A 12,919-nucleotide genomic window follows, 5' to 3' on the forward strand; every position below is an offset into this window, starting at 1 on the left:
TTTTTTTTTTTATAGAGCTCAGTATTGTTCATTCGGAAATGTCATCATCATTGCTCTTTATTTATTTTTTTGTATTTTTTTTTGTATTTTGTATTTTTTTTATTTTTTTTATTATTATTTTTGTGTGTGTGTGGTTGCGTGCGTGCGTGCATTTGTTAGCTCACCAAAAAAACTATTAGAAAAAATCTCATACCATTCACCTAAACCGAACACCGCCGTCAGGAGACCCGAGGGGACCAAAGAAAACCAAGGAAGGTGAAATCCAGCACCGACCAGACACCACCCACCAGAACTCCTCCCCAACCCAAGAAACATCCAGACCCCAACAAATCCAAAAAACATAAAATCAGGGAGGCCTCAAGAGACCGAAGGAGAGACCGAGAAAAGGAAGGAAGGACAGACTAAGCCGAGTGAGATCCGCAGACACCAGCCTCCACCGATTCAATGACCTGAGGAGGAAACAGATTGTGTCTGAGTTTCGATAGATGCTGGTGTGGTGGATCTGGCATGCATGAAAATCTCCACCAAAGAGGGGAGCCGTCGACCCCCGCCGGAACAAAGCAAGCGCAACACCTCAGGGCCCCCCAGGCCGCGGCAGCGCCAAAGGACGACCCCCGGGCCCCGCCAGGGCCACCGGCCGGAGAGCAAACCCAGGAGCAGGAGCGGCCCGCGCCCCCGACCCAACGCAGCAGGACGGGGCACTGCAGGCTGCAAAAAAATAAAATAATTTAACGTCCAACGGCGAACATTAAACTGCACGTCGTGTGCTTTTGTTTTTCTCATTTCAACGCTGACATGCTTTGATAAATGCCCATCTATCCAGCCACCGACGCTTGATAAACCTATGGATTTGCTAGTGCCGTATAGGGATGATAGATCAGGCTTTAAATAACATGTGCCAGTGGATTCACAAACACGGCCAACATATACGCGACCTCATCCTGCAGCTGTCTGTTGTGATGAATGGTTGTGCGCGTCTTTAGACCGGCCTTTCTGTGCTTGTCACAATGATTGCGTGTAACAAACACGCTTTTTGAATCATGTAATGTACAATGTGAAGTAAGAGCTTCTTGCGCTTGAGGCTACGTTCAACAACTATTGTGACCGAATGAATGAGGTCGGCCGATCCAACACAACAGCCTGGATGGAAGATGTGTAAAAGCTGCAGGCAGTGCAGTCTTCACTTATCACAGCATGTTCTTTGTGGTATAATAGCACTTATACAGTGTATACGTACAGTCTATAAAACCCATCTTGTGCTACATGCCACTAAAGGCAAATTTGCTTTATAAAATGGCAACATCGCTTTATGTAAGCAGAAGTTGGAGCCTATTCGAATATCCTGAAGCTGTACTTGTTTTGTTGGGCTAGTTTGTACTTTCTGCTTTGCCTGGAAGTCTTTTTTTATTTTATTTTTAGAGGGGGGGGGGTCTCTAGAAAAATCCACCAGGAAAAAAATTCACCTTGATTAATAAAAAAAAATACATTTGAAAACTGCAGCTGGAAAGTGCTGTATATAGATAAAAATGGCGCATAACATTAAAAACAATAAGACACAAATGGCTCAAGTATTGAGCCATGTTGAACGCCAAGGAATAAGGAATGCATTTTAAGGCGTGGGGAGATAGCTTCAAGATCTTAAAACAAATCGCAGAGTCTTACTATGAAGTCTAAAGTGCACAGGAATTTGGAGGTATTTGAGGGAATCCAATCCACTTTATTTCTATAGCACATTTTATAAACCAGTGTTTCCAAAGTGCTGCACATTAAGATCCGCACACTATCATGCACATAAAATCTCGTAAAACCAACTCTAAAAATAAAAAGAGGGAAGTAGGAGGAAAACGATCAAATCCTGATGCCATGTCCCCATGTCAATTTGACCTCCTGACATGATCCGAACTAATGAGAATAGCAGAATTCAGTTTTATAAGCGCACACTCGGGAGGTTTTTAATTATGTACCAAGTGGGCAGCACGCTGGAAAGATGCTCGCTGGGATTTAATCAGAATGTCCTTCAGGCCTCTATTATAATCACTGGGCAATTAATTAAACCTTGAGGGGAGGCATCAGGTGGGGGACATGTTGACATGGACCTACATGCGATCTGTCCCCCCTGTTTGTACAGTTTTAATTGTGCCGAGTAATTACGTCACACAGCTGGAAGTCACAAAGATGGCTGCGCTATACGTTTTGTTCCACATCTCAACTATGTCATTTCTTGCAATGTGACCAGAGTCAAGCTGGGTCAAAATCATCTTACGCAACCCTGCCATTTTATGCACGGTATTCTTAATCATTAATTGGAGTGGAATGCCCATAAGTGATACAATTTGTAGGTCAGCTAGCATAGTCTGGAAAAAATATGCTACAAAAGTCAACCACATTGGCTTTCAAAAAAAAGGACTTTATATCCATTGTATGTATTTTATATACATTTGTAGTTCCTCTATGTACTAAGCAATAAAGCCAACCTAGTCATTTGTGAGTGGACCTCACAGTCTTCAGTCATCTTACATAATGCAAAAGCTTCACTCGTTTTGCTCTTTGAGAGGGAACGATTAGCAGACAGGCCATCCAAAGAAGGGAGACTGATGGAGGTGGGGCGGATCCCTGAAAGTGAGGAGACTTAAAGCCCCCGCCGACGCAGCCGAGGAGGTTCCTTGAGGGACGTGAAAGGATGTGGAGTGAATGAAACGGCAACTGACCCCGGCTTTCCAACACCGTCAACATTCGACTCCGTCCAATCGCCTCAATGGGGACACAAGTAAGTTCTCATTTGTAATCATATTGCACAGTTTAATGCTAAAAGTTAAGAGATTTAGATGTGATGTTTTCAGCGTGAAATAGAGAGGCAGTAATTGGAGTTATTCATGTTCTCACTTCCTGCTTTGCACAAATATTGTAGCGTAATTAGACTAGATTAATTACTGTTTTGGGGGAGCTTAAATTCAATTTTACCTTCTTTTCTTGTCTTAATACTGCTTCTTTCTTTTTTTTTTACTGAATACAGTAGCTAATTCCAGTACATTTTGTGAAATATTGGATTCATCCACATTTTTCTGGCAAAAAAAAAAGCTCTTTATATCACTTCAATATTTTTAATTTTTCCTGCAGAGAAACACTAATTAAAAAACTAATTTTAAAAAAACTAGAAAAAGTACCTAGTAAGTAAAGTAATAATTTTTAATTTGTAAAATAACAGTCGCTGAGTCGCTTCCATTCAACAAAAATTTCTTTCTGCCGTCCGTCATTGGCCAGTCACGTGATCACGTGACGTCGGTGCAAATGGTCAATAAGAAACCTGAGCAACCAAATTCATCTGTTCTATTGGCAGATTTGTTACTTTTGTCTTGTTTTTTGTAAGTCCAGTTTTTTGCAATGCAGTATATGTGCCCAATTGCTTAGCAACCAATCAGGGCGTAGACCGCCTTTCACACAGTACATTTTGTTGAGTAAATTTTACTCTGAAAAATACTATATATATATATATATATATATATATATATATATATATATATATATGAGTGGCTGTCTTCCATATTGTTTTTTTGTATTTTACTCTCTTCCAAGTATAAAGTTTACTCTGTTTAGAGTGGGATAGAATATAATTTTTTTTTAGAGTAAAATTTCCTGAGATTCGCTCCAGCTCTGCGCTCTGATGGGTGGATGAATGGATCGCTTGCTAACATTAGTTGAGTGTGACACAGAATCAAGAATATTTCGTTGAGCTGAAATCTCCCAGATGTCAGGATAAAAATGGAGAATAATGAAGAAACTTTTATTTGATTGAGATCCAGTTTTATTTTGATAACAAAATGGCGTGCGCCCAAACCTTTTCAGCTTGGACTCGAGAATGAATTGCTAATGTTAGTTCGGTAATGAATATGTAAAAGTATCCGCTTACACCCCACAGCCTCCGCCCATCAATCTTCTCTTCGTATTTGGGCTAGACCAAGAAACCAGACATGCTAACTATCTTAATCACTTTTGCTAACCTCTAACTCACGAATGTTTACCTCTTTGTGGTTGGCCTTCTCAGTTAGAAGCAGTTCAGTGGGCTACGCTCCAAATGAGTCACTAATCAACTCGCAATTCACTTCATGGTTAAATAAAAGCAACCAAATAAATGTTGAATCTGTATCAATTGTAATGCGCCACAAATTGGCGCTCGCCTTACGCTTGGTGTGTAAACTTTTCTCTCCTTATACCGACGAACGAGGCTATGGAGTTCGTTTAGCTTTCTGCTGCCCTCACGCGTGCCGCGCACCTGATCAAACTGTGAACCGTTTGATAATTAGTCCCGAGGCAGGCCGTTTATTTTCCCAAGATGTCCTCAAGTTTCCTGTTAAAAAGCTTCGCTCGGGCTGTTAGTCCTGTCATGTGGAGAGATCACTGGGGTGTTTGGTGATGGAGTGAGTGTGAGATGGAGACGAGCCTCCTGGAATAGAATCTGCTGACTGCGAAATGCACCCTGCATCCCAGGAAATGCCTCTTCACTCCACGGCCCATTAAAGAGGTTACACAGAGTGTTTCTGTGCTGCAACTCTCTCAGGGTCTGTGTGCGTTTTTCGCCTCCGTCATTGCTGTGATTTATTTATCTTGAGCTTTGCTGCTCTCCAGTTCAGGACAGGGACAGACTGCTTTGCGTGCCTCTTGCCATTTATTTGGGTACATGTTCTATTGTAGTATGGAGAAAGTGTGGAAGTTTGCTCTGACGTATGTATGTATTGTTTGTGTATAAGTAAGTATATAGAGATAGATAGACTGACTGACAATTAGTAGGGGTGTGCCAATCTATTCTCATAAGAATCGCAATTCTCATTTAGTACGATTCAAAATCGATTTTATTTAAATAATTTTATACTGTCTTCCCTTTGTTTGTGTGTGCCTTTATTGGGAGCGCTATTCATGTTGTACCCGATTTGGCCATTTAGGGGCAGTGTGGTTCCACGCGGTCTAATACACTGTTAAGTTGTAGCCACATTAGAGAGTAAAAGGAAAAAGTCACGATCAAGTTATTCCACTAAAAAAAAAAAATTGTAGTGTGGAGCCCATCTTTTGAGTGATAAAAGTGCCGCAAGTAGCGCGCTAATTAGCATTAGCGCGCTAATTAGCATTAGCGAGTCAGACTGGAGTAGATCATTACAATTCCTTGCACATCTAAAGATTGAAGCAAAAATTATTGTCAATGAAATCATTTTGAAGCAAAAATCGTTCCTAATCTAAAATCGATTCTGAATCGAATCGCAGACCCCAAAATTGGAATCGAATCGTGAGACTTTCAAAGATTCCCACCCCTAACAATTAGTGTCAAAATGAGTGTGTTAATTTTGAGTTATTTAAACATACCTTAACAACACCATACATTTATTTTTAATGACTGCCCCTTATTTGAAAACCTGTACTGGAGGAATTCCAGTCGCAATGCAACAAACACGTCCACGTCAACATTTAGCAGTAATAAAATTAATACTATTGCATATAATTGTGGAGACTAGGGTCAAGTTGTATTTTACAATTTTAAAAATGTGCAGAATTTCACAAGTTGCTTCATGTTAAAAATTAGATAGTTCTTAATATGAAAAGAAAAATGCACTGAGCTGCCGCCAATGTCTTAGAAATGCAATTATGCCATCTAGTGGCAGAAAAATGATCAACACAAATCAATATCACACTCTCACTTTTATACAGTACACGTTTTTAATTTTAACTAAATTTTATGAATGATTATGAAATTACTGTATCAATGACTAAAAGCCATATTTCTATTTGTTTAACTTTTTTTTTTCACTTTGCTTTGTTTTATTCATTTTTTCCTTTCGGACACATTATTGCAGGTTACATCGATCACATAATATAATTTGCAACATTGACATCTGAAAAAGGAGGTTAAAGCCATGGCTTATTAGTAACCCATCTCCATCGATTCTTACTATACGCATCAGTCATATACATTGATTATGATAGTCATTGTCATTCATATCGTTATCAATCCCAGACTTAAGTCTGCACACTCCTCGCTCAGTTCATCTTGAGTAATGTCTAGTTGCAGCTAGTACCAATCATTTGGAATTGGTCAATCGGTTCCCGGGCGCCACCAACAGGCCCACCCAACCAAGCAAGCAGCTAAGGCGAGCGCGCACACGTTCATCAGTAGCGTCTTCGCTGACCTTGGATCAGCTTCCACACACGTTGTGGCTTCAGCAATGTTCACTCCGTTCTGGTCAGACAATGTTTACATTCTTACAGGAACAGCAATACATGTTATTACTGCCGGTGTATAAACAAGAGTTAATCTTGGCAGTGTCAGCAAGTAATCATGTGCTATATTTACATTATTCAAATCATGACAGCTCCAGTTTTGGGTTAATTAGTAATATGTTACAATAATTTCATTTGGGTAAGACATCATCTACAATTTAATGATGTGAGTTCCTGATAGCAGTTATTGTCTCTCAAACTCCGCCAATTCTTCCACTATTTTCACGATCGGTATTTTCTTCTGAGAAGATGAGTCTTCTTTTGTTTGGATGAAGATCCGACAGACTTCTGTTCATGTGTTCTCGATAAATCCATTCTTTCTCAATTGTCGTGCCCTTCTGGCAATGTCAGCATTTGGTTCTGTGAGATTTTCATTGACGTAGACATGTTAACCTTTTAAGCTTGTAGCTATCTCTCAAATGAGCAATCTTTTTCTTCCTGTCAACAAACCTGATTTGAACTGCCAGAGGTCGTGTCCCCCCAGTTGGAAGCCAAAAGCACATCTGGATGTGCGCTGGATCCACAATTAATCCCAAATCTCTGAGTTGAGTTGTCACTTGCTGTTCCACAGTCTCGTTCGCTTAAATTTGGTCAGAATCAACTGTGGCGCGGTTTAATCTGGATACCTTGTAACTATCACATCATTGATCCGAAGATTCTGTTCCAAATCATCCACTTTTCAAGGTGACAATGCGTCAATCTTTTTCTTGTCTCTTTCTTCAACTGCTGAATTTCCTGCAGAAGTGGCTCGATGCTCTTTTTCATTTCAAGTATTTCAGTGACCGTTTCTTTGAGTTTTGCAAGAGAAGATTTGATCTCCTCAAGCTCTTTTTCCGCCAGGCATATTGCAGCAATGTAGTTACAAATCCCAATGTCAACAAAATAGTTAGAAGTCACGAGCGAGTGCAGGAGCAAGTACAGATGCGTCCTTGATTTAATCAACTTTCATGTTAATTTTAATCGTCATTTGAACTATTTCTATTAGTTTAACTTTTTTTTCCGCTTTTGTTAACAAGAGTAAAAACCTAGATTTGTTTTTATTGTAGATTTAGAACAGATATAAAATTTGTGATTAATGGTGAGTTAACTCATGAAGTCATGCGATTAAGTACGATTTAAAAATGTAATCGCCTAACTAGACGATTGTTAAAAATTAAAGGCGTAAGGCGATTAAAATTTTAAATTTTCAATAGTCTTTTTTTTTTTATTATTAATCCACTGCCATTGACGGCTATAAACGTCAAAAATTCATTTGAACTATTTCTATTAGTTAAACATTTTTTTCCGCTTTTGTTAACAAGAGTAAAAACCTAGAATTTGTTTTATTGTAGATTTAGAACAGATATAAAATTTGTGATTAATTGTGAGTTAACTAGTAAAGTCATGCGATTAAGTACGATTAAAATTTTAATCGCCTGACGCCCGAATTTTTAATAATCTTTTCTATTCTTTTTTTTAATTTGTTTACTGCCATTGACAGCTATAAACGTCAAAGATTAATTTGAACTATTTCTATTAGTTTAAAAAAAAAATCCGCTTTTGTTAACAAGAGTAAAAACCTAGAATTGTTTTATTGTACATTTAGAACAGATATAAAATGTGTGATTAATTGTGAGTTAACTAGTGAAGTCATGCGATTTAAGTACGATTAAAATTTTAATCGCCTGACGCCCGAATTTTTAAGAATCTTTTCTTTTTTTTTATTCATTCACTGCCAGTGACGGCTATAAACGTCAAAAACTCATTTGAACTATTTCTACTAGTTTAACATTTTGTTTCCGCTTTTGTTAACAAATGTATGAAAACCTAGATTTTTTTTATTGTACATTTAGAACAGATATAAAATGTGCAATTAATCGTGAGTTAACTATTGAAGTCATGTAATTAATTACGATTTTAAAAAATTGTTTTGGGGGGGGGGTTCCAGTCAGATTTCAGCCTCCGTGTTGTCATGTCAATCTAATCTGCCCAGGACCTCCAGAATCTACAATTCTGGCCCATTTAACTTCAACTATATTAGCAATGGGACGGTTTCTTTAACCAATCAGATTTTGAATTCAAGCTTGCTGGTCCACAATCATATTCACATTTTTCCATCTTCTGATTGGTTGGTCAGAGCAAGGTAGCAAAATACACCTGTATTGAGCATTTCAGGGGAGAATGATTTTTTTTTTATATCATATCATCTGGAGCAGTTCAGATATAAAAAATAAAATTGCAGCTTGTGTTTTGCTCGTCAAACTTGACTCTAAACAAATTTTGTTCTGACCACCCAATTAGAGGACAGATATGCTGATGTCATCGATGACCAGCCTGTGAGGATGAAATTGAAATCTAATGGCTAATATAGTGGAAGTTACATCAACCAGGATTTTGGATTCTGTAGGTCCTGGGCAGATTAGATTGACACGGCAACAAAGAGAGGATGAAATCTGATTGGACAAAATCTACAAACACATACTGGAAGCAGTACAGCCAATCAAAACGCTACGGAATGAAGAAAATATATAGAGCAATTATGAGACAACTTCTTAATTTTGCATTTTAGTCACGGCTGTGTATAAAATATAAATGACCCTTTTTGAGTTAAAAAACAAAACTTTGCCATCTGGCGCTGCTCTAATGCATGTTTGATATTTTGCTTTTTTTCCAAAGGATCCGCTGGAGAGACTCTGCAAATGACGACACGTGGCCTGAGCGTCACGTCAGGAAACGGTGCAAGTCGTCGAGACTGCTGAAAAGAGTGAGATTTCCACTTGATGACAAGTTGTTGTTGTTCTGATTATTGGAAAAGAAAAGTTCTACCAATTCTCCGAGCATGCCTGGACTTGCTGATGAGCACAGCAGAAGGCTCATTAGCTGGCGCTCCTAATTATTCCCACTGGAACAGTTTGCCCCCTTGTAAAAACAGGCTGAGTTCAGTGGGCCGTTTCATGATGTGACTTGCTCGACCTACGTCAACATGCGCACATCTCACCGCCATTTCTGAATACAAATCAAACGAGTACGTTCGCTAATCGTTTTTAAAAAAATGAGCTACACCAACTACTGGGTGGTGGACTACGACCTGTCCTCTCCGGCTCCGCCCAGTTTCGACAGGGGTGCCACGGCGCTGCAGCCCGTGGCGGGGCACCCTGAGCAGACCACGGCTTTGTGTTTCGTGGCCCTGCTCGTGCTCCTGCTGCTCTTCCTGCTGGTCCGCTGCGTGCGGATCCTGCTGGACCCCTACAGCAGCATGCCGGCCTCATCGTGGACGGACCACAAGGAAGGTCTGGACAGAGGACAGTTTGATTATGCGGTGGTGTGAAGACTCGTTGGTGCGGATGAGACTAGGCATGGGCCGATTAGCGGTTGATGGTAAAAAAACAGATGCATTTTTGCGCTGTTGATTAATGTGCATTATGCTAAAAAAAAATGGTGCCTGTGGGTACTAGTTAGCCCCCAGAGCAACTTGTGTAGCCCGATGGTCTATTCTAAAAATTAAATTAAAAAATAGCTCACGAGTGATGGGACACTGTGACTTACTAAGAAGAATTAAAACAGAAGAACGTTATCATTTAGCTATTTATTTAAACTTAGCATGGTATGTTTCTTAATGTTTTTATTTACCCCAATATTTATTTATGAAGTGCATCATTTTTTGGCTGTAATTTTAATAGCGTGATATTGCAATGCTTTTATTCATCATTATACCATAAGAATTTCATATTGGCCCATGCCTAGATGAGACAAATGTGAATTGTTGTATCATATTATCCGGACAACCATTTCCCCACAAAAAAAACCACAAGATTAACAACATAAACGTATACCATGTGTGCAACGAAATGCCATAGAATAATAACTTGCCTATTTTTTTTAAGTTGTAATTTTAAAATAACAATTTCATATTTTTTCAATTAAAAAAAATCATATTCTTACAGAATAAAGCTGTATTTTTCCAAGATAAACTTGTAATATATTAAAGTCAATGTTTAACGAGGGATATTTTAACTCATTCAATGCCATTGACAACTATAGACTTTTAAAAAATTCATTTGAACTATTTCTATTAGTTTAATTTGTTTTTCTCCATTTTTGAAAACCTATATATTTTTTTTAACATTTAGAACATATATAAAATTTGTGATTAATCGTGAGTTAACTAGTGAACTCATGCGATTAATTACGATTACAAATGTTAATCGCCTGATGCCCCTAATTATTAATAATCTTTTCTTTAAATAAATAAAAAATGGTGTTTAATTTTTAATAATTTTTTTCTTTTAAAGAAAACATGATTAAAAATTAGGGGCGCCAGGCGATTATAATTTTTTATTGTAATTAATCGCATGACTTCACTATTTTATATCTGTTCTAATACAATAAAAAATATAGGTTTTCATACTCTTAACAAAAGTGAGAAAAAATGTTAAACTAATGGAAATAGTTCAAATGAATTTTTGACGTCTATAGCCGTCAATGGCAGTGAATTAAGTGATATTATAGTAAGTGAATTTTAAAAGTTCTCATTTTTCGATAAATTTACTAAGTAATGTTACGGCAAAGTTAAAAATATATATATATTTTCTTTTATTTTTATGAGAACAAAAAAAAAATCTTAGAAGAATGCATTTTCAAGGATAAGATTTAAAAAAAAAAAGTTTAACAAGGGAAGAAAGCCATTTTTAATGAATGAATTTCACACACAAAAAAAAGTATTTTATTCTGGAAATTTGTATTTTCTTTTAAAAAAAAAAAAGGAGAAACACACACACACACACCCCAATCCAAGCACAGTAGAACACGTTCAAACAATGCTACAGTGGCTTACACTAATATCAAAGCTACTTTTAGTTTTGTTTTTGATGAACACTTGGGCCGACTACGCTGCTGTATTCTGATGTTTGTTGTCTCGTCCAATGTCTGTAAAAGGTTTAAGAACTGCTGGGCAAATCCGTCAAAAGTCAATATTAGGCAAGTCACACACAGCACGTGAGACTTACAATTATGTAAGAATGTGCATAAATTAATCTATGATTGCATACTTTTTTTTTTTTCAGCAAGGGAACATATTTTGGTAATGTGGAAAAAAACGGTCCTGTTTATGTCATTGTGGTAGCTTTTTACAGATGATTACAGAAATCAGAAAAATACTTTGAACATGTAAATATGTTGTATTAGAAGATTGTACTGGAAGTCTTCTCTGAAATGTACAACTTGTAGCTGTAGTTTCAAAATGAACTGTTCAGGTGATGCTCAGGTAGAATTCTATTGACCAAAGATTGCTGTTATTTCCCTGATTGTCATTATAAAATGCAGCGGTCCGTTTATGATACTCACGGTTGTTATGCTTTCTGAGATTACAAATGGCCAGGTCGGATAGTGACGTCTTCAAACGCATGTATGCCAATCCCCTCCAAATCCTGTTTGCCTTTTGTCCTCAGTCGAATACTGTATGTTCAACAGTGCCTGTAGAGATCACGTGACCAAGTGCTGACGTCACTGCTACTTTATACCAATTGTTTTGTAAAAACTCTTTCTGCCCTTTTATCCCAATGCAATGTTACCCCGAAAGATGTTTTGTTTTTAAAAAGGGATCTTTAGCAACGGAAAATTAGCTTCCTTTATTATGAATAAAACGAAATTATTATTATTATTTTTTCAAGTGCTTGTTTGTGTTTCTTTCCAACCTCACGTCAATGTTGACAAGATTTGTAACAAATGAAATCAATTCAATAATCATAATCACTCCCGAGTTTTATTTCCTTGTTCAATTCAGCTGAGCAAAGTGGTCTGCAGCGACATCATGTGGATACTTTTAGAACTACAGTAGTCCCGCTACTGGTGACCTAATTTCATTTGACGAAACAGAAGAAAGTCTACACACCCCTGCTGAAATGCCAGGTTTATGTGTCCTAACTAAAACCAAGACAAATTATTTCAAAATCGTTTCATATTAAAAAAAAATAATAATTCAAGAGGGTAACTTTAAAAAAAAAAGTGAAAGAAATCACATGGTTGCACAAGTTTGCACACCCTCTTCGGGCGTGGCTGTGTTCGGAATGAACAAATCGCATTCAAACTCAACTTAAATGGGAGTCAGCCTGCCACCATTTAAAGTGCCCTCTGAAGAATCCCAAAGTTTAGATGCTCTAGTTTTTGTTGACAATTCATTTAAATTCAAGTTTATTGATCAGACTCGGGTTCATATGACAAACACACAGCAAAAAAATGAGAATGAAAACATTCGCAATTTAGTCTAAAATCACAGTTGAGGTGCTGCAGGAGTGACTTTGTTTATAAAGAGGTATTTTTTATTTTCTTTGTTTCAAATATTTTATCATCCTTATCAATTTTGCATAGGAATTGTCGAGTTCTACTGTAAAATAATACCACATAATCATTTATTGCAAATTATCCCCAAGGGACCCCAATTTGAGAAGCTCAACAGTTTATTTGAGTGTCCACGGATGCTCTGAAGCGTAAATTGTCCTCATTAGCGTGTCAAACGAACAGAACAGATTTGAGCTCCAGTGGCTGCAGACAATTTATAATTTAAACAAAAGCTTCCCCGTCTCACAAACAAGTGAGCTCCCAGATATACGGTATGCAAATAAGGCCACGTCATGGAATTATGTCATCTCATCCTTTGACTTGAATGGCATAAATTGCA

At 37.7% G+C, this 12,919-nt stretch overlaps 1 protein-coding gene across 1 annotated transcript; it reads left to right on the plus strand.

Annotated features, from left to right (window-relative positions):
* Window positions 1-2,542: 2,542 nt before the first annotated feature.
* Window positions 2,543-11,900, plus strand: ctxn1 (cortexin 1). Its single transcript, XM_086063620.1, has 2 exons — window positions 2,543-2,767; window positions 8,920-11,900. Exon 2 carries the CDS (start codon window positions 9,296-9,298, stop codon window positions 9,569-9,571), a length of 276 nt encoding a protein of 91 aa, XP_085919746.1. The 5' UTR covers window positions 2,543-2,767; window positions 8,920-9,295; the 3' UTR covers window positions 9,572-11,900.
* Window positions 11,901-12,919: the final 1,019 nt, after the last annotated feature.

The sequence above is a fragment of the Leptonotus elevatus genome, chromosome 1 (genome assembly GCF_054856555.1).
Source record: "Leptonotus elevatus isolate MCC_2025b chromosome 1, RoL_Lele_1.0, whole genome shotgun sequence".
Taxonomy (NCBI): domain Eukaryota; kingdom Metazoa; phylum Chordata; class Actinopteri; order Syngnathiformes; family Syngnathidae; genus Leptonotus; species Leptonotus elevatus.

Coding starts and splice junctions, on each gene's coding strand:
- ctxn1 (XM_086063620.1), top strand. CDS start 9,296: ATGAGCTACACCAACTACTGGGTGGTGGACTACGACCTGTCCTCTCCG.